This window comes from Teleopsis dalmanni, chromosome 1, assembly GCF_002237135.1.
Source record: "Teleopsis dalmanni isolate 2A chromosome 1, ASM223713v2, whole genome shotgun sequence".
Classification (NCBI taxonomy): Eukaryota; Metazoa; Arthropoda; class Insecta; order Diptera; family Diopsidae; genus Teleopsis; species Teleopsis dalmanni.
The window spans coordinates 116,946,615-116,965,629 of record NC_051846.1 but is presented as its reverse complement, the minus strand read 5'-3'; the positions used below and the strand labels follow the sequence as shown (position 1 = coordinate 116,965,629).

The 19,015-nt window shown below is 33.5% G+C and overlaps 1 protein-coding gene across 1 annotated transcript; it reads left to right on the top strand.

Annotated features, from left to right (window-relative positions):
- Window positions 1-7,111: 7,111 nt before the first annotated feature.
- LOC119665675 (transmembrane protein 198) lies at window positions 7,112-16,465 on the top strand. Its single transcript, XM_038074903.1, has 5 exons — window positions 7,112-7,187; window positions 15,239-15,540; window positions 15,601-15,765; window positions 15,829-16,098; window positions 16,161-16,465. The coding sequence occupies exons 1-5, from the start codon at window positions 7,112-7,114 to the stop codon at window positions 16,338-16,340; spliced, it is 993 nt and encodes a 330-aa protein (XP_037930831.1). The 3' UTR covers window positions 16,341-16,465.
- The last annotated feature ends 2,550 nt before the right edge of the window (window positions 16,466-19,015 follow it).

Below are 19,015 nucleotides of genomic sequence, written 5' to 3'. Positions count from 1 at the left end.
CAATTCTACTGTCATGTAAATCGACGCCGCCCATGTATCGGTAGTAGCTGTTGATAACTTGAGGTTGCGGGATGCCAACCTTTTTGTTTCTCTCTGCTATAACGTTGCACATTTACTTTGGGTTCAATGGAATAATACAGTATGTTGCAATGGATCCTCACAATGGGTCAATAATTCCTTTTCAACAAATGTACCGATTCCCAATTGTTTGTTGTATTTGTCAGTTGCACTGGAGTATGACAGAAAGTGGAAGATACACATACCCACCATCCAAAGAAAGAGTTTATAGCTTATAATCGAAACGTATTGGTTTTACAAGTTCCAATATGAATTTTAGCCAGTTAAATGATCAAAACGCCTGAGTCCATAGCCATACCTTGTCAGACAGTTCATTAAAGCTCTTAATTTGTATAGGGAGTCTGAGTCAAGTTTGCTGTAGACCAGACTAGAATACATAACTATAGGCATTATTAATTGCTTTACTCATGTGCAACGAAGATTCATTGGAGTATATTTAGCTGATATTTGTATACATCTAAGTGATACAATTGATTTCCGAAAAACTTGATTTAGCATTTTACTGATAATTTATAATCAATTGCAGTAAAGCCGATTAAAATTAAAGGCACTTTCTCTATTATAATTTTTTTCCTCGCAGTATTCAGAATAATTGTCTTATCTGTATTAAGCAGCTTGTTATTTACTCAAGGTAAATATTAATTTGATTAGCCATTATAAGTTCACAGAATACTAATAGGCCTGTAATCACAAGTGGACGAAGCGCTAGTCTTTTTTGGAGTTGGAATAATTTTAGCCTTTTTCCACGTTATGGGAAAGGTTGACGTAGTTACACAATGATTAATTATATGTGTAATAGGATAATAACAATATTATGTACGGTAAAGTGAGCTTTAGAAATTTGAAAGGAAGGTCATCCAATCCAATAGCATTAGATTTAATATTCATCAAACTTTTACAGACCATTTCTTCACTAACACCTATAAAATTAAACCTCTCACCAGAAGCACATACATCAGAAATTGGGAATGTCGAAGTGGTATTATTACAATTTACATTTATACACGAAATGAAGTAATCATTTAGTTCATTTGGATTTAGTTCACAATGTGTTGTAATATCTTGCTTTAATTCCAAATGTTTAGTATTTCTCCAGATATTCTTGGTTGGCTGTGTAATGTCAAGCTTAAAATTATAAAACGCCGATTTTGCAATGCTTACTGCCTTCGCGGCTAAATTTCTATCTGATTTAAACCGCATCCAGTTATAAGACGAAGGAAACTTTTTCCATACTGCATGCTTTTTGTTTCTGTAATTTATGTTTCTTATAATCTAAAGGGGTTAGCCAAGGACAGTAAGAACTTTTAATAGTAATCGTCTGCAGCGGAGCAAATCGATAAAAAAAATTGACAAAATACAGTATTAAATTTATCTAACTTATCGTCAGAAGTTGAAAAAATCCAACAATCATTCCAATCAATAGTATTTAGTTTATCAAATAATCTGATAGTATCAATTGATTTAAAATCCCTATAAGAAAAAGAACTAGGACTAGATTTTCTCTTTGGGTTAAAGTCCAATGTAGCAAACAGTAGATCATGATACAAAAGAAATTTGATCGAACAGCAACACTTTATTAGGATCCGATACAGCAACTATATCTAGAAGACTAGGTCGCACACTGTTACAGTATCTAGTTTGTTCAATTTCGTTAATGATACTTACGCCTATCATGGCTAATAAATTTTTTAGTTTCAGAACTTTACTAGAATTCACTAAAAAGTCATAATTAATATCACCAAGTACTGCGATAAAATCATATATATGGTATGTACAACTGAGAGAAGCAAGTCAAATAATGGATCGCATGAGAATCGGTTATGTGGATTGTAGACACAGGAAACTAAAATTTTATTACTGTGACAGCTAATAGACACACAAATAAATTCAAAATCAGATTCATCCGAAGTACATATTAACTGACTACTTAAATAAGATTTGCAATTAATTACAACTCCACTTCCTTTTCTGTTTTTCCTATCGTAGCAATATAAAACATAACCTTTAATAAAAAAATATGAACTACTGATCTCATTATCTAACTGTGGCCGATATGGCAACCGCAAATAGTTTATAACACGCGGAAAGCATGAAGGCAACGTTGTGGCATTATAACCTAAGGATATAATGCCACAACAGAACGCAATTAAGCATCGTTCTTTTTTGCATCCGAACCGGTAACGAGCAAGCACACAATAGTTAAGCTATAGTGGAATTAACAACCCACAATTGGTTACCCTGATCAATGTAAAATCAAAGAGGTAATAAAATAAAACAAGGAAACAAATAAGTCATTTTCACGACTAAATATTGAAGAGATACTCGTACAAAAACAAAATTCGTCTTTTCGACGAAAAATTTTGCACACATAATTTTTTTTAGCCGATTTTTTTAGTATTTGTTGCAAATTATTAGCTATAAATTTTTCGAGCGTTGCGTTTAGGTAATTCTGCAAGTTGTCTATGGATATGTTAAAATTTTTATTAGCTGCAATTAGTGCTGTATCGTCTGCAAAAGTTGCTATCAAACTTTGAGAATCAGAAGGTATCAGGACATCAGCCGTGTATAGCAAGTAGAGTAATAGACCTAATACGCTTCCTTGGGGCACACCAGCTTTCATTTGTTTAAGTTCGGAGATTGAGTCTTTATACTTCACATAAAGGTATCTATTTTGTAGATAGCTATTAAGTATGAGGTAAAGACCTCCATGCCAAACGCTGTCGAAAGCCTTTGCGACATCTAGATATACCGCCGGGGAAAAATGTTTTGCGTCAATATCACTAGTTATTTTATTAACAACTCCGTGAACTTGTTGTATAGTCGAATACTTTTTGCGAAAGCCGAATTGATGGTCAGGTATAAGTTTTTCTTTATGGAGAATCGGTTCTAGTCTTGATAAAATTATTTTTTCAAACAATTTTGACATAACTGGTTATAGGCTAATTGGTCTGTATAATTTTGTTACAGATATGTCCTTATTTGGTTTAGGTATAGTGATTACTTCTACTACTTTCGTTTAAGTATACAATCGCGCTTTCGATTTCGTCTTCAAATTTTAAGGAAATATTTATTGTCAGGTCGGTATTAAGAATATCTCTAAACGTGTCCTAACATATTTTGTTATTATAGATTAATTTTGTCCTTGTGATGTTTAGTTTTGTGTCGCTTTCACATGATAGCATAATTGGAGAGTGATCAGATGATAAGTCAGGAAGTGTACTTACTGTAAGAAATCGTTTATTTATATTTTTGGTCTCGAAGAAGTCAATCACGTAGGTTCACCTGTGCTTAGAATGTCTGCTTTTTTGTCAATGATAGCATTATGTAAATTTTTCCCTTTGCAGTTTGTAATTCTTGAGCCCCACAAAGTATATTTTGCATTAAAGTCTCCACCAACAATGTACCGATTGCCGAGAGTGTTAAGGTAGTTCAGGTATACATCCTTCGAGTTATTGTGTTTCAGAGGGCACTAAATAGCTAATGCTGTTAACTCGCCTTTTGTATCTTGAATATGGACACTTGTAGCTTGAATTTGTTCTGTTTGTTATATACTGGTTATTCGAGCATTGTATATTTTGCTTAATAATTACTGCTGTTCCACCATGGGCCTTGTTGTCGGGATGATTTGTATGACATGTCGAATAGTTAGGGATTTTGATGTCTCTGATACCAGTAGTACATCAATGGAATTGATATTTAAGTATGTTCTCAGTTCTAGTAGTTGTTTGCTGAGACCGTTTGCATTCCAAGCTAAAATTTTTAATTTATTTCTGTCCATCGAGTTTGGTGATTAGAATGGTTAAAATATGTATAACGTTGGCAACTTGCGTCATAAGCTGTTTCATCATTAGCTGGAGTTCGTCAAATTCGGAGTTGTTTGATTCATTGTTTATTGGAATGGGTTGAGTTGGATGCGATTTTATTATTTCGGCGTATGTTTTAGCTGGTTGGATTTGTTGCGTTTGTTGGGTGTTAGTTATTAGGTTCGTAACAGCTTTAGTTGGCAGAGATATTTCGTTATTTTGAGATCTGGTTTTTTGTTGTTTTGCGCGAAGAGCTGGGAATCGTTTGATTTGAAGAGTTTTATAGACTGTACAACCTTTGTAGTTTGCAGTGTGATTCTCTTTACAGAGTGCGCATTTAACGACGTTGTTCTTACCTTTCATGGGACAGTCAATTGTTTTATGTCCTTCGGAGCATTTAACACAGATTGGACTTCTTGTACAAAAATTTTTTGTGTATTCATACTTTTGACAGTTGGTACATTGTGGTATTGTTCTTTTTGGATGGGGAGGTTCAAAATTTATTTTGCAGTGCAGTAGGTCTTTGATATTATGAATTTCCTTGTTATTTACATCTTGTTTAATTTCGATTGTAAATAGGTTTTATGGAGATTTTGTGCGCGGATGTAATATGTTTTTTATATTGCATACTTCATGTCCTAGTTCAGCTAGCTCTAATATAATTTCATTTTTGTTAGCGGAGTGGTGCATACCGCGTAGGAAGATCTTAAACCCCCTTTCTTCTTTTGGCTTATACGTGTAGTTTTTTCTTTAAGAAATTTTACTATGCTAGTGTGATCTGTTGATTCGTACGGCTGAATTTTTATTTCATTGTTTTGTAAAACACGAATTTCATATTTAGTTATTTGTAGAGCATCTAACGTTTTAATTAGGTTGTCTAGCAGCTGTACTTTTTGCATGTAAATGGGTAGTGGTCTTTTATTTATCATTATCAGTTGCTAGGACAGCAAACCTATTTGTAGCTAAGAAATACTCGTTTAATGTGTACTGTTTTTTGTTTTGTTTGTGCTCTTTGGCGCTTATTTCATTGATTTGCTTACCAGGGGAGCTACGAATTCTCTTATTCACTACTGGCGTGTTGAAGCCATTGTTTTTGTTTGTGGTTGCATCTTCAGTTGTGTTTGCAGTTCTGGTGTTAATAATGCAGTTTCTGGTGAGTTTTCCAAATTCTGAATGAGTTTTGATGGTGAATTGTGTTGATGATGGTTTGATTGTTGGAGTTTTATGTGGTACTCTTGCTGCATTTGTTGTTTCTCTATTTGCTGGTTCTGTTGTGGTTGTTTGTGTTGGGTTTGCAGTGGTTTTTCTTGCAGTTGTAGCTGTTAATTTGATTGTAGAAGTGTTGTTTGATTATTATTATTGGATGCTTTTGAGCATAGGACAGCTTGTTGGTGTGTTTTATGCTGTTATTGTTGTTCTTGTTGTGATTGTTGTTCGTGATTTGACTCGCCTCCACCTTTTGGTGGAGTTCGATTGACCGACATTACGTTAAATTAAGCGATTACCAAAATAGGATATGAAATTTGGAAATAAAATTTACTATTATGAACAGTTTAAGGATGACTGATCTTGTGTTATAACACTTTTAATATAATGGTTTGTGTACACACTAATCAAAGAATAGGTTGTATATGCTGTCTCAGCTGAATATTTTAATTTTGTTTAATTACTATAAATAGCTTTTTCAGCAATAAAATAATATATAATAATAGCTGTCTCTATCAGCACTTTTTGTTTTGTTTATATATACACAAAACCGCACTGTTCTTTTGTTTGAATGCTTATTCACTTTTGATTATAAGCTTTAGAAATTAATCTGGTGTCTCTGTCAGCTGTTTGAATTTTTTAATAGAGTTGTGCAAAAAGAAAGAAAGTCAACAAAAATCGAAAAAAGCGCGCGCTATTTTCAAATTAATATTTTATGCACTTTAAACTTTTACTAATTGTTTTTTGCCCAAAAATGATCTATTTTTGTGAATTTGTATTAATAACAAAAGTGATATTTATAAGAGTACTTCTTATTTACTTGTTTTTATACTGTAATTTAAATTTCTTCGAGACCGGTTAAAAAACACATCCGCTCATTACGAAACTTTGACTAGGTCGTTGACGTTAATATTTCCAAATTCGAGCTCGGTGTCGATGAATTGCAGTTCTTAGGTTATCATTTGTCAGCAAATAGCATGAATCCCTCAAATTCGTCAATTCCTTAGAGTTATCAATTATTATCGTAAGTACATTTCATGAGCAGCACAGTTACAAGTACCCCTAAGCAGCCTACTGAGAGAATCCAAGAAGAGAGATAAGACAGAAATAGTCTGGACAGCAGAACTTAGCACATCGTTTGAAAGCTGTGAGTCAGGTATATCAACGTTAACTCAACTAGTATTCTTATCACCAACAGCACCTCTTCGTCTTTCAACCAGCACTGCAATAGGATCAGTTCTATATCAGCGAAACAATGACCAGTGGAAACAAGTAGCCTTCTTCTCCACCAAGCTTAAATCGGCAGAAGTGAATTACAATACCTATGACTGAGAACTCCTAGCAGTTTACGCATATATAAAACATTTTCGTCATCTGCTTGAAAGGCGTCAATTCGTCATCCGCATGACCATAAGCCTTTGACGTTCGCTTTTCAGCAGAAAGCCAACAAGGTATCTCCTCGCCAATTACGCGATCTGAGCTACATAGCAGAATTCACGACCGAGATGGTACATGTATCAGGTAAAGACAACATTATTGCGGACACACACGCGGATCAACTCGATAGCTTTGCCAGAAACTTGCAGCCCTGAGCGGATAAGCAAGCACCAGGAAGATGATGTAGAGCTTAAACAGTTTTTGTCCACAAGCACGAAATTGCAACTAAAGAACTTGCAGTTGCAATCGAACTTGGAGACATAGACATACGTGATGTCACGACGGGCCAGTTAAGACCATTTATACCCAAATTATCACGCAAAGAGGTATTCAACTTAGTGCATTCTTTGGAGCATACAGGTTCCAGGTCCACAGCGCGACAACTAACATCAAAATACGTGTGGCCATCAATGCGAAAGGACATAAAAACATGGTTTCAAGAGTGTCAAGTTTGTCAGCAATCCAAAGTCAATAGGCACAACAGAATGAAGCCAAGCGAATTTACAAAAACTGATCAGCGATTCGACCATGTCCACCTGGATTTAATCACATTACCAAAATGTCGGGGTTATAGGTACGCATTAACCATGATTGACAGGTTTAGCCGATGGCCAGAAGTGACACCATTAAAAGACATGACCGCAGATATAGTAGCAGTAAATTGTAATTTGTATCCTGGTTTGGCGCGCCGAAAGTAATAACAACAGACCAGGTAACACAATACGAAGGAGATCTGTTTCAAGCTTTGACTGAACTGTTAGGAACCAAACTAATCCGCACTACGCCTTATCATCCAGCAGCGAATGGCACGGTAGAGTGATTCCATCGAACGCTAAAAGCAGCACTAAAGGCAAGACCGAAACATACATGGCTTTAATTACTCCCATCAGTTTTTTTAGGGCCACGAATATCAGTGAAGAAAGACATAGGAGCATCTGCGGCAGAGATGATGTATGGTATCAACCTCCGTCTGCCTGGTGAATTCTTTGAACATTAACTCAATCATCTTCGTCAAGGCTTTCTAATCAATCAAATTTCCTAAACAAATTTCGTGAATATTTGCGTGAAATACGACCAACGCCAGCAACACATCATAGCAACAGACCGATGTGTATGAAAATACACAAAGAACTCAACACTTTCTCACACGTTTTCCTGCGTTCAAATTACATCAGAAGACCACTACAACCTGTGCCAACTTTACAATTTACAGATCAATTTTCACAAAAAAATCATATAACCGAACCAATTCAATGTTGATATATTATCAACAACGACTATTATATCTTTATAAGTGCTAATTACTATATTACTAAATATTAAGTGCTAATTACTTTGCGAACATTTAAAAAACTGATTGGTGTCTTATCAAAAATGAATGCAATATGAAGAAAAGAACATTTATGGAGATTTTAAACTTCCTTCTTAAAGAAAATAGCCACTTCATATTTGAAAATAAACTTTACAATTAAACGAAAGCGATGCCAATGGGTTCTCCGATCTCACCTGTTAAATCAGATATTATGATAGCGAATATCTTAGACAAAATGATGGACGAAGTAGCTATAAAACCCAAATTACTTACCAAATACGTAGACGATGTATTTACTGTTATAAGAATTGACAACATGGGGAGTACATTACACACATTAAATAATTTACATACATATATCAAGTTTACTAAAAAAGAAGTTACACTTATAACTCAAGAACGGTTGCACCGATTTTAATTATCTTTGATTTGTTGGATTCGTCTCCGATTTGAATAGCAAAATATATTTTAAAATATTGGAAAAATCCACTAATTTTAACATAAATAATAACTTTATAAATTTCTGTTTCAAGCTGTTGACAGTATGACAGTTTGATTGATACTGATTTTCTTTTTGTATTTTCGTGTGTCATCAATATATCAAATTTCAAATATAATAAATAAATACTGTCATCAATATATGAGCTGTAAATATCGAAATTCTAATTTTTTGTTTCATAGAGAAATTAGGAAATTATTTAAAATACAATTAGGCGTCGAAATATTACGCATGCATTCACTAAAGAACGACGAGAAATCGCACAAGAAAAGAACTACATTAGTATGACTCGATTTCGCGCTTCTCAAACACAAGAGCAAAGAGAGGCAGCCCATAAAACGGCTCGGTTGGCAATGAGTAATCTTCGAGCTTATCACGCAGATCAACAACGAGATCAACTATTGCTTCAACTATTGATTTGTGTCGAGCAGCGTTTCCATACGATTGCGCAAATGATTACAATTTGCATCCTTTTGTTCGCATTGGTCCAATGGAAGTTACTTGCGAACATTTTGAAGCATTAAAGTTTTCTGGAGAATCGCCGGGATTGTGCTGCCTTAATGGCAAAGTGAAATTGCCATTATTGACTCCGCCATCTTAGCCATTGCATTCATTGCTTTGTGGTGAAATACCAGAATCACGACATTTTCTAGCGAACACTCAAAAATACAATGGCTGCTTTCAAATGTTTTTATTCGGGGCAGACATTATCGAAGAACATGGATTTAAACCGATATTCAAGGTAAATTATGTTGAAAGGAGCAAATGTTTATTTTGTTTAAAAGAAAACTTAAATAGTTTAAAAATTTGATCAAATGTGGAATGTAGGTGAAAAAGTTTTGTTATATTCCTGTATTTGTGTATTTGTTTTAATTATATATTAATATCCTAATAAACTATTGAACATAATAAATTTTTTTATTTATTTTATTACGTTAATAAATTTTTAAATTTAGTTTACCTAAAATTTAATATAACATTCATTGACTGTTACGCGGCACGAAGTTCAGCTAGTTTTGTGATATAAATAATTTTGTATAAAAATTAAAATATAATGAAATACATCACATAATTTAATAAGTGTAATTTTTTATTTAAGAAAACATTTATACTTTTATGTGCTAAATAAGTGACCTAAGCCCAGTAACAATAAGAAACTAATGCAATATTGGTCTTAATAATAATTTAATAATATACAAATACTTTATTTCAAATTAAATTCATTTAATTAATACTAAAATAAAATTTACTTTATAGACTGTGAACAAATAACAATAAAAAATATGTGAATAAATATTAAAAAAATCAAATTACATGGCATTTTTATTTGACATTAGTTCTGTTAAAGGGATATAATTACATTGGTAGTGCGACATACAACAATTCGACCCTTTTTCAACCCACACACTCTTGTTCTGCGATCATAAGCCGAAATTGTGTTGGACCGTATGAAATACGACAGGTTTCAGTGGTCATTCCCGGTGTAGTCCTCTAAGACTTTTCATTGGGTCAGCTTACTAGCTATTCTTTCCGATATAAGTGTGATATCTTGACATCCTTACTTACTAGAGTTTGGATCATCACCGTACTTGTGACTATAAGACCTAGCCTGGCAACTATTTCTAAAACTCGCCTTCCCTTTAAGCTTGTAGTTTCATTACCCCATTTTATTGTCCTGGAGTTAAAGTAGCTACCTAGACACGATTATTTAGAAATGTTTGCATATCATCACTGGATACAAATTGCAGCTCATTAGCGTCACTCCGTCACATTTTGCGTAAACAAAACCATCTCCTGTTTCACTATTAGTGATTTGTGTTTTACTACTTGTGCCGCTACCCCGATTGCTACAGTTGTTGTGTTGTCTTCTATCCAGGTTCCGTTTTCATTTTTTCTTTACTGCTTGCTTATTTTCACGAGGTCGATTCACCACTTAATAACTATTTGCGCTAGAAGAGCGTCAGATACTTTATTTCCGTGCTTGAAGTATTTTCATTCAGAGCCATTAAAATTTTTTTTGTGTCGGGCATCTAGTTGATTCAGGAATATTGCTCTAAGCCCTTCATTTAGGCGTAGACAGTATTTCGGCGGTTTTGTGTATTCTTTCTTTCGTGCTCATTCTCACTGCGTCGTATGCGTAATCCTTGTGATTTTCTGTCTGTGCAATTTACTTTTACATAACCGACACCACAACACTTGAAACACCGTTTTAACTCGACCTGCTTTGGTGACGTGTATCTTCATCTCTGTTATCGGGTTTTGGGTTGCTAACTGGATAGCGGATAGACAATCCTATTCGTGGTTCTCAATCGTGGGTTGCGGACTTATGTCTTTTATTGTCGCCATTTCCTTTAGCGTTTCATTTATGGATTCGTAAATCACCTCTTTCTTTTCGACTTTTGCGACTTCAAGTAACACTTCACAAGCAGAAGTCTTGTAAATGGGGTAGATCGCGATATTTGATTCTGTAATTTTACGTTGTTCATTAACGATTTAAGGATATCTGTGTAACTTCTGCCTTCTACTGATTTTATGAGCACCTCTTCAGATTTAACATAAAGCCACTCTGCTCTTCGGTCTTGTGCTTTTTCATTATGCAACTTTCTTAGCAGTATTTCTACATTGTCGGCCTTTTAATTGCCTTTTTAGGCCATTAGCGTCTTTGTTTTTGTTACTATATAATATGAGTACTGATGTGATGAGTTTTTTTCCCAGTAGTTTGCGTTACTGGACCAGTTGTTGCTCGCTCCTGCCGTTATTCGGTAACAGAAAATTCTGATTTAAGTAGTTATAAGAAAAGAGGACCAGGCTACCCTAGCCTGGTGCACAAGAGCTCTGTTTTGGTTTGGAATTCTACGTGTGGTACCCGCGAATTGTGATCTAAAAAAAAAAGAAAAGTTTTTGGCGAATAGTAGTAATGCCTTATGGCATAGTTATTCAAAAACATTAATAACATTCTAGAACATAAAATGTGTATAAAATAAAAGAAATATAAAGTACAAACATATATAAAATATAAATATATATTACTCACAAAAGTCGAACTTAAAAACAAGTAAAAATTAAAATAATCGATTTAATATTGAAGACAGCGAATTATAAAATTCAGTGAATCCGTAATGTGAAATATAAAACAATATAATACGTTAAAACTATAACAAAGCAAGCATCGACAAACAGTAACAATTACAATAAAATAATCAACTTGCATATTTAAAACAATTTCGGTTTTTCTAGAGTTTAAAACGTTTTAACACTCGGTACGTGTTAAAACCAAATACACCCGTTCACAGATACATTCGTCTACAAAAGTTACTCAACAGAGTGCATTGTTATTTTTTCTGCAATTTTGTTAAAAATACAACCTATCGCACTTCTCCCACCGACAATTAGTACAGCGATATCTTCGACACCTGCCTTCCTTGCAGCAGCAAAAGACTCCAGCCACTCCTCCTGCGTTTTCTGTCTACTGGAGCGGTTCTAGACATTTTTGTTGCCTACGAATAAACAACCTTTTTTTTTCAACGGACTTCTGAATCATATTTTTTTTATATTAGTTGAATTATATTATATGTATTGTGTTTTTTTATTAATTATACATATCAATAGAGCATGTTAGTTTAGTATATCTTATCAAGTTAAGTCCAGCTTTCTGAATCATATTTTTTCTTTTTTGTATATTAGTATTATATTATATGAATTATAAATTAGAAAAGCTAAGTCCACCTTCCTGAATTATATATATGTTTATTAGTTATATCTAGATAAATATAGCACGTTGGTTTTGTTCCTCTCTTTGTGAATATTTATATTGTAGAAAATACGAAATTATTGATTTTCCTAGACAAATATAGCTAGATACAGCTATATTGAAGTGGTAACGTTATCACAACAAATGCGGTGAGAACTTGTTTTTTTTCCTTACCGAAGGGAAATAAAAGTTGAGGTACATTACGAGTCAGAACTTCTTATTGATTCTAAACATACATTTATAGGTTTTCTTTTTAAAAAAAACTTTATTTATAATCTACTGAATTTATAATAAGTTGTAGTTTTTTTTATTATAGTAATTTCTTTGTAAGATTTTTTAATTGTAAATAACAAATTGTGTGAATAAATTTAAAATTAACAAGCTAAATTAATAGCAATCCCTAAGCCAGTTTTTTTTAAATCTTGTACTGTACCCTGAATATCCTAAGTATATCTTAGCCGTTGAAAAGGCAGGGAAAAGGTCGTTACAATTTAATCGCAACATTCCTCTTCTTAAGCACAGCAGTTTTCATTTTGTTGAAAATGATTTTACATGTCTCTAGTGACTCCGTTTCGTCATTCCTTCACTTTTTTATGTACTCGTTCCTAAGTGAGAATGGCACATCAGTTATCTTGGCACTTCAGATGTCCCCATGTCCATCACAAACTTTCATTAGCTATTTTATTTGGATCCAAACTCTTTGCTGCTTATCATGGTGTAATTGTTGAACATGAGAGAAATCCACCGTTGGCGCAACTACCTTCTCTTAGAACAGTGCACTCGCCTGTATCCGTCGATGGTGCACAGCTGTTTAGCCACTCTTTATGCACTTGGATATCCCTCGTTGTTTCCAAGATTTATGTATACTTTCAATATGCGTCCTCAGACGGCTGGCTAGATTTTAGTCTTCCACGGTAATATCCTAACCCAAAACCCACTAGTTGAAAAAATGAAATTTATTTATTTGCCAAAGACATTTAATACTTTCATTTGTGAATAAAAAAATTATAAAATAATTTATTAATGGGCTAATTGGTCAATTTAATTCAACAGTCCAAATATTGGAACAATTATTTTTAATAAAATATAAACTATTTTTAAATATAAATAATAAATTATTGTGTTTTTATTTCTATTTAAATTGACCAATTAGCCCGTTAATAAATTATTACCAAAGACATTTATTAATCATACTCACTTTTCTGGCTCCACAGCTCATCCAAATAAAGACGCACTTTTATTTCTTTAAAATATTAGTTTTTATTTACTAGAGCTTCTAAAATTGCTGATGCTATTTCTGCTACTACTGCTGCCGTAGTCGCAGTTGATTTGACTGCTGCTGTTATATTGCTCGTGCTGACGGCATTGCTGCTGTTAATTTATTTGAGCCACCAATTGTATAGTTGCCAACAATTTTGTGAATTTTATTTGTTATGTATTCTGACATGTACATTGTTAACAATAAGTAAAATGCACTGCCGTCACATAAAGTTTCTCATCATTTGTTATAATTCTGATTCGGCATTTGAGTCTTAATATGCATACTAAAAACTAAATTGCAATTTTATTGATAAATGAACACTTAATTGTATATTTTAGTTAATATATTCCATGAAATTTTATATGAAAATAACTTGTAAATAATTTTCGTTAACAACAATCACAATTGTCGAAAAATACTTCACCACCCGCAGCGGACAACTTTGCAGATGCACTCTTCAATAAATTTTTTTAGACTCCCCCGTTCTAGATTTACCACATTGATTATGTGCTTAATATGTGCTTAATACATGATGGGAAATTTCCATTATTTTACTGCAATTACGCAGAAAATAGAAAGTAAAATATTGACCTAGTAACCTGTTGGTAACTGCCAATATTTGACAAAAATGCAATTCTGCATAACATAAATGTTGAGGCTGAACTCAATAATATTTAGTTACAATGCTTCCGCGTTGTTTGGTGGTCATAGTGGTCATAACATAGTTAACAACAAAAGCTTGTGATCTTGTTGACTACTTGTTTTGATTGCACTGACAATATTTAGCGCTTAAAATAGCAGTAAGAACTAGACATAGTCAAATAATTAGCAAGAAGTAACTTAATTTATTTATTGGTTTTTTGTCAACCAATTATTATCACATCTATTTATTGTTCTTTTGTACACTACTTATTGCACTTACTTTGAGTGCACTTAAAATGTTTTGACCTACCATTTTATAGTTATACCTTGTGATCAAAAAAAACGATAATTTTAATTTTTTGAATTCCTGTGCTTATCCAATCGGTAAATTTTTTTTATTTCCAAGCTGGCAATATACATTCTGTCAAAGTTTAACGCATATCGTACGATTAGTTTTTGTTTGGCATCTATACAAATAAGTCGAAAAATTTTCGTGTGGCGATTTTTACCTTATGGCCTCTATGGTCTCAAAACGCGTTCCTCGCAATGGCAATTTGAGTCGGGAGAAAAGGAAAAAGTCACAAGAGGCCATATCTGGAGAGTACGGTACTTGGTTGATGATATTGGTGGAGTTTTTGGCCAAAAACTGCGGCTTTTTGAATGAAATTCAGTTTTTTTGCCACCAGCCGAGAAGCGACGCGTTGCAAACCCAAAACATCAGTTAAAATGTGTTCAGCCGATCCGTATGAGATGCCCAACACTACAATCAATCGGTTCACAACGATTTTGTTTTCTTCAGTAACAGAAGTTGTTGGGCGGCCAGGGATCTCATCGTCGTCCAAGCTTGTACAACCGTCTTTGAACCATTTAAACCATTCGTATACTCGTGGTTGCGACACTCACAAATCACGTAAGGCCTTTTTTAACATTTTTTAACAGTTTCGGCACACATGAATCCATTTGCAACACAAAATTTGATGCCCGCACGTTGTTCTAATTTTTGATCCATAATAAAAATCGCCACACGCAAATTTTTCGACTTTTTGTATAGACGCCAAACAAAAACTAATTGTACAATATGCGTTAAACTTTGACAGAATGCGTATAATAGTGTTGCCAGCGTGAAAATAAAAAATTTACCGATTGGATAAGCGCGGGAATTCAAAAATAGGCCTCTCGTTCTTTTTTGATCAGAAGGTATATATAAGATTTTTATTATTTTGATGATTTCATATAGTATTTATTTAAATATATATATTAATTATAAAATATGCTATATCATTTAAAGGTTATCGTTGTTTAAGAGCGGTGGGATTTCTTAGCGGACTCTTAGTTGGTGTTAAGCTATCTTGTGTTCTGCAAAGTAATCAAATTATATTAATTGGAAAACGAGCCGATTCTGCACTAGCAATAGTTGCAGGTCTCACAGGAGCTATAATAGGATCTACGTACCCTGTAGCATCTATACTTGTTAGTGCATTTGCTGGAGCAATGGTTGCAGGAGCTTGTATGGCTGTTTGTGTTGCTACAATGACTGAAAATGTGTTTGGTGTAAGTGTTTGTATATATAATAAAACATGTTCAACAACTTTATCAATAATATGTTTGCAGTATAGAGAACTTTACGTAGCAATAATAGGAGGTGCTGTTATATCGTCTGTTCTTACATTTTGCTGTGTTAAATATGTAACCATAGTTACCTCTAGTATAGTCGGGACCTTCATGGTTATTGCGTCCGTTGATTATTTTATACACGGTTCGAAAACTCTCAATTGGGTCAGATTAAAGCATTAAAATAATAATTTAAATTCAAAATTATCTATAAATACTATATTTTAGATTTTAAATATGAAACCTCATCCTTCTCCACCACCATGTTATGGTGGTATTCTAATATTTATCTGGCCATTTGTTAGTATAATAAGCATTATGATTCAATGCTTTATCACAGCCTGGGGTGTTGATCATCGTAAACGTGCTTATCATAAAATGGCTTCACGATGTGGACGTACAAATTCTCGACCACGTGAAACACGCGAAGAAGCAAAGCAACGAAAGTTTCGTTACCTGTATCAAGTACGGACAGCAAGGGGTGATATTATTTCACAGGTAAATTTTTAACATTTGTTACAGTAAAAAATTAAAAAAAATGTTAATATTTATACAATTAGAATTTTGTTTCTGTACTACAAAAAAGAATACAGCATGGCGGCATGGATACACCTTCAGAACGATCGATCAAAACAAGTTCCAATGAACGGACTTTTCGCAGTGATCGAACACATTTCACAACCATCGCACCAGATTCTGATATATGTGATAAAATTCAAATTGTCCGTGATCTAGGATAACAAATATATGTGAATTAAAAGTTTATAACATACATGTAATTGAAATAGCTGTATTCGAGATAATTAACTTATTTTATATTTTTATTTGGTCTAATTTAAATACTTATTTAGAATATAAAACGACATACAAAAAAATTATGGAAATAGAACAATATTATTTATAAAAAAATAAAGTTATATAATATAATAAACGAGTATACCAAAGAGTTGGCATAGTTGGCCACAATGACAGCGCATCAAATGACCTTTGTACCATAATTTTTTTTTTTATTTTTATTTTTTTATAAAAACATCCTTTTATTGGATATGAGTAGTACAATCTTAACTATTAGAAAATTTATTACTATTGCTGAATTGTACTTAATATATATTAAGTAATATAAATATTAAGTAATATGTGTACGGGTTTACTGAACCAGTGTTCAGCTCAAATAGTTTATAATACAATGTTTTATAACTTATAATACTATGTTTAAATATTTATAATACAAATAATAATACTATAATTATAATACAATATTATCTATGAAAACTCATGAGATATAGTTCGCTTTAGTCTTCTCAGTTCATTGGTAATATTCAGCAGTTGAATAGCTTCTATATTGATGTGATTGAGTAATCATTTTTCATGCCCAGCAGCTACTTTTTGTATGGTTTTTTTGACTGTTGAAACTTTCAAGTCTTTATGTATTTCTTGGTTTGTTACATATCGATAAGCATTTGTAATCATCCTTAAACATTTGTTTTGACTTCGCTGTATGATGTCTCGGTTCGATTGTTTCGTACAGCCCCATAGCTTGATGTCATACATCCAAATCGGTTTCACGATAGATAGATAAATCAGTCTTTTACAATATAAATTAAGTTAAGAATGATGTCCAATTAGTCAATACATTTGTCGATATTTGTACTTGATTTGGTCGGATTTCTGTTTGACATGATGTTTCCAATTAAGTTTATTATCAAGATGTAACCCAAGGTATTTTGCTGACTTTGCCTGCGAAACTTGTATGCCATTTAAATATGTATACAAATTGTTAATTGTACGCCGCAATGAGAATGTTACATGAGTGGATTTATTTTGGTTTAGTTTAACTTTACGGTCAGCGGTCCAAAGGCTGATATAGTGCAGCGCTGCCTGTAGTTTATTTGTGGCTGCTTCTTGTGTGTTTTCATATGCCATTACTACAATATCATCGGTGAACGTACCGATGAATGTGTCTCGAGTTGTAGGTATGTCAGCAGTGTAGAGAATATAGAGAATAGGACCTAGTACACTATCCTGTGAAACTCCAGCTCTGATAGGATATATGTCCGAATGTTCTTCTTCATATGTTACCCTGAATGTTCTTATCGGTAAGTATGACTCAAGAAGTTGGCAATAATTAGCCGGTAGTATTTTCTTCATCTTATATAGAAAACCTTTGTGCCATACACGATCAAATGCTTGAGATACGTCAATAAACACTGCAGGACAGTATTTCTTTTCCTCAAATGCTTTTTCAATTGTTTTAGATACTCGATGAACTTGATCAATAGTCGAGTGCTTATTCCTAAATCCAAACTGAAAGTCAGATATGTTGATCATAGGCTTAAGACGTCTAAGTAATAACTTCTAGAATTGTTATGAAATTGTTGGTAACAGAGATATCGGTCGATAAGAGTTAACCTGTTCTAGTGGTTTATCTGGTTTTTTATCATGATAATTTTGCTATTTTTAAACATTTCGGTACGTATTGTAACCGAAGACAGGCGTTTAATAAATATGTCATCATGACAATTGATTTGCGTGATAACTCTTTAAACAGGGCCTGCTTTTTTTAGATTGAGGTTATTATCAATTTCTTGTGCTATTTCTATAGAAGTTATTGATTTGATAGTTGACGATGGTTGATATACAGGTGTAATATTGACATCAGATAGAATGTCATGCAGTTGAAATACCGCGGCAAGATGTTAGGCAACCATTTCTGCTTTCTCATCATTTTTTCTGACCCATTGTCCTACTGCATTTTTGATTGGTGCCACCTGAAGGAACGGGCGCTTGAGGCGACGAGTTGCCTTCCATAATGAATAATCTTTATCTGCTTCGGTTCCCAGTCCACTTAGGTATTGCTCGAAACTTATTTGTTTATAATTTGTAATTAGCTGATTAACAGAATTGCTTAGCCGATTAAATATTGTTTTATCAATTGGATTTCTGGTTCTATGCCATGTACGTCTTGTTTTCCTTCTTTCCTTGATTAAATCCCTGATCTTAACTGGATATATAATACAGCTTCTTGTTCAAAATGTTCTTTTGGAACAAGCATCTGCGGCTGTGTATGCTTCTCAAGGTCTGCTTTAGTGAACAATGTTCGACATTGTAGTGTTCTCCAATAATGAATCTTGGCCCAAGGTTTTTGAATATGGTTAAGTATTGCTTTTTGCTAATGGTATGACGTGGCGGACAGCATACAGCTTCAATATTTAATTGAGCTCCGTTGTGTTGAATTGCAATAACTGTTTGTATATAATGCACTTTTATTTCATCCTTTTGATAATGCTGTATATATTCTTTAATAAATAGAGCAGTACTTCCACGGGCTCTGCCGCTTGGGTGTGTAGTCCAGTAGGCGCAATAACCCATAATATTAGTATGATTTAATTGCGAAAAGTGGGTTTCGGATATCAAA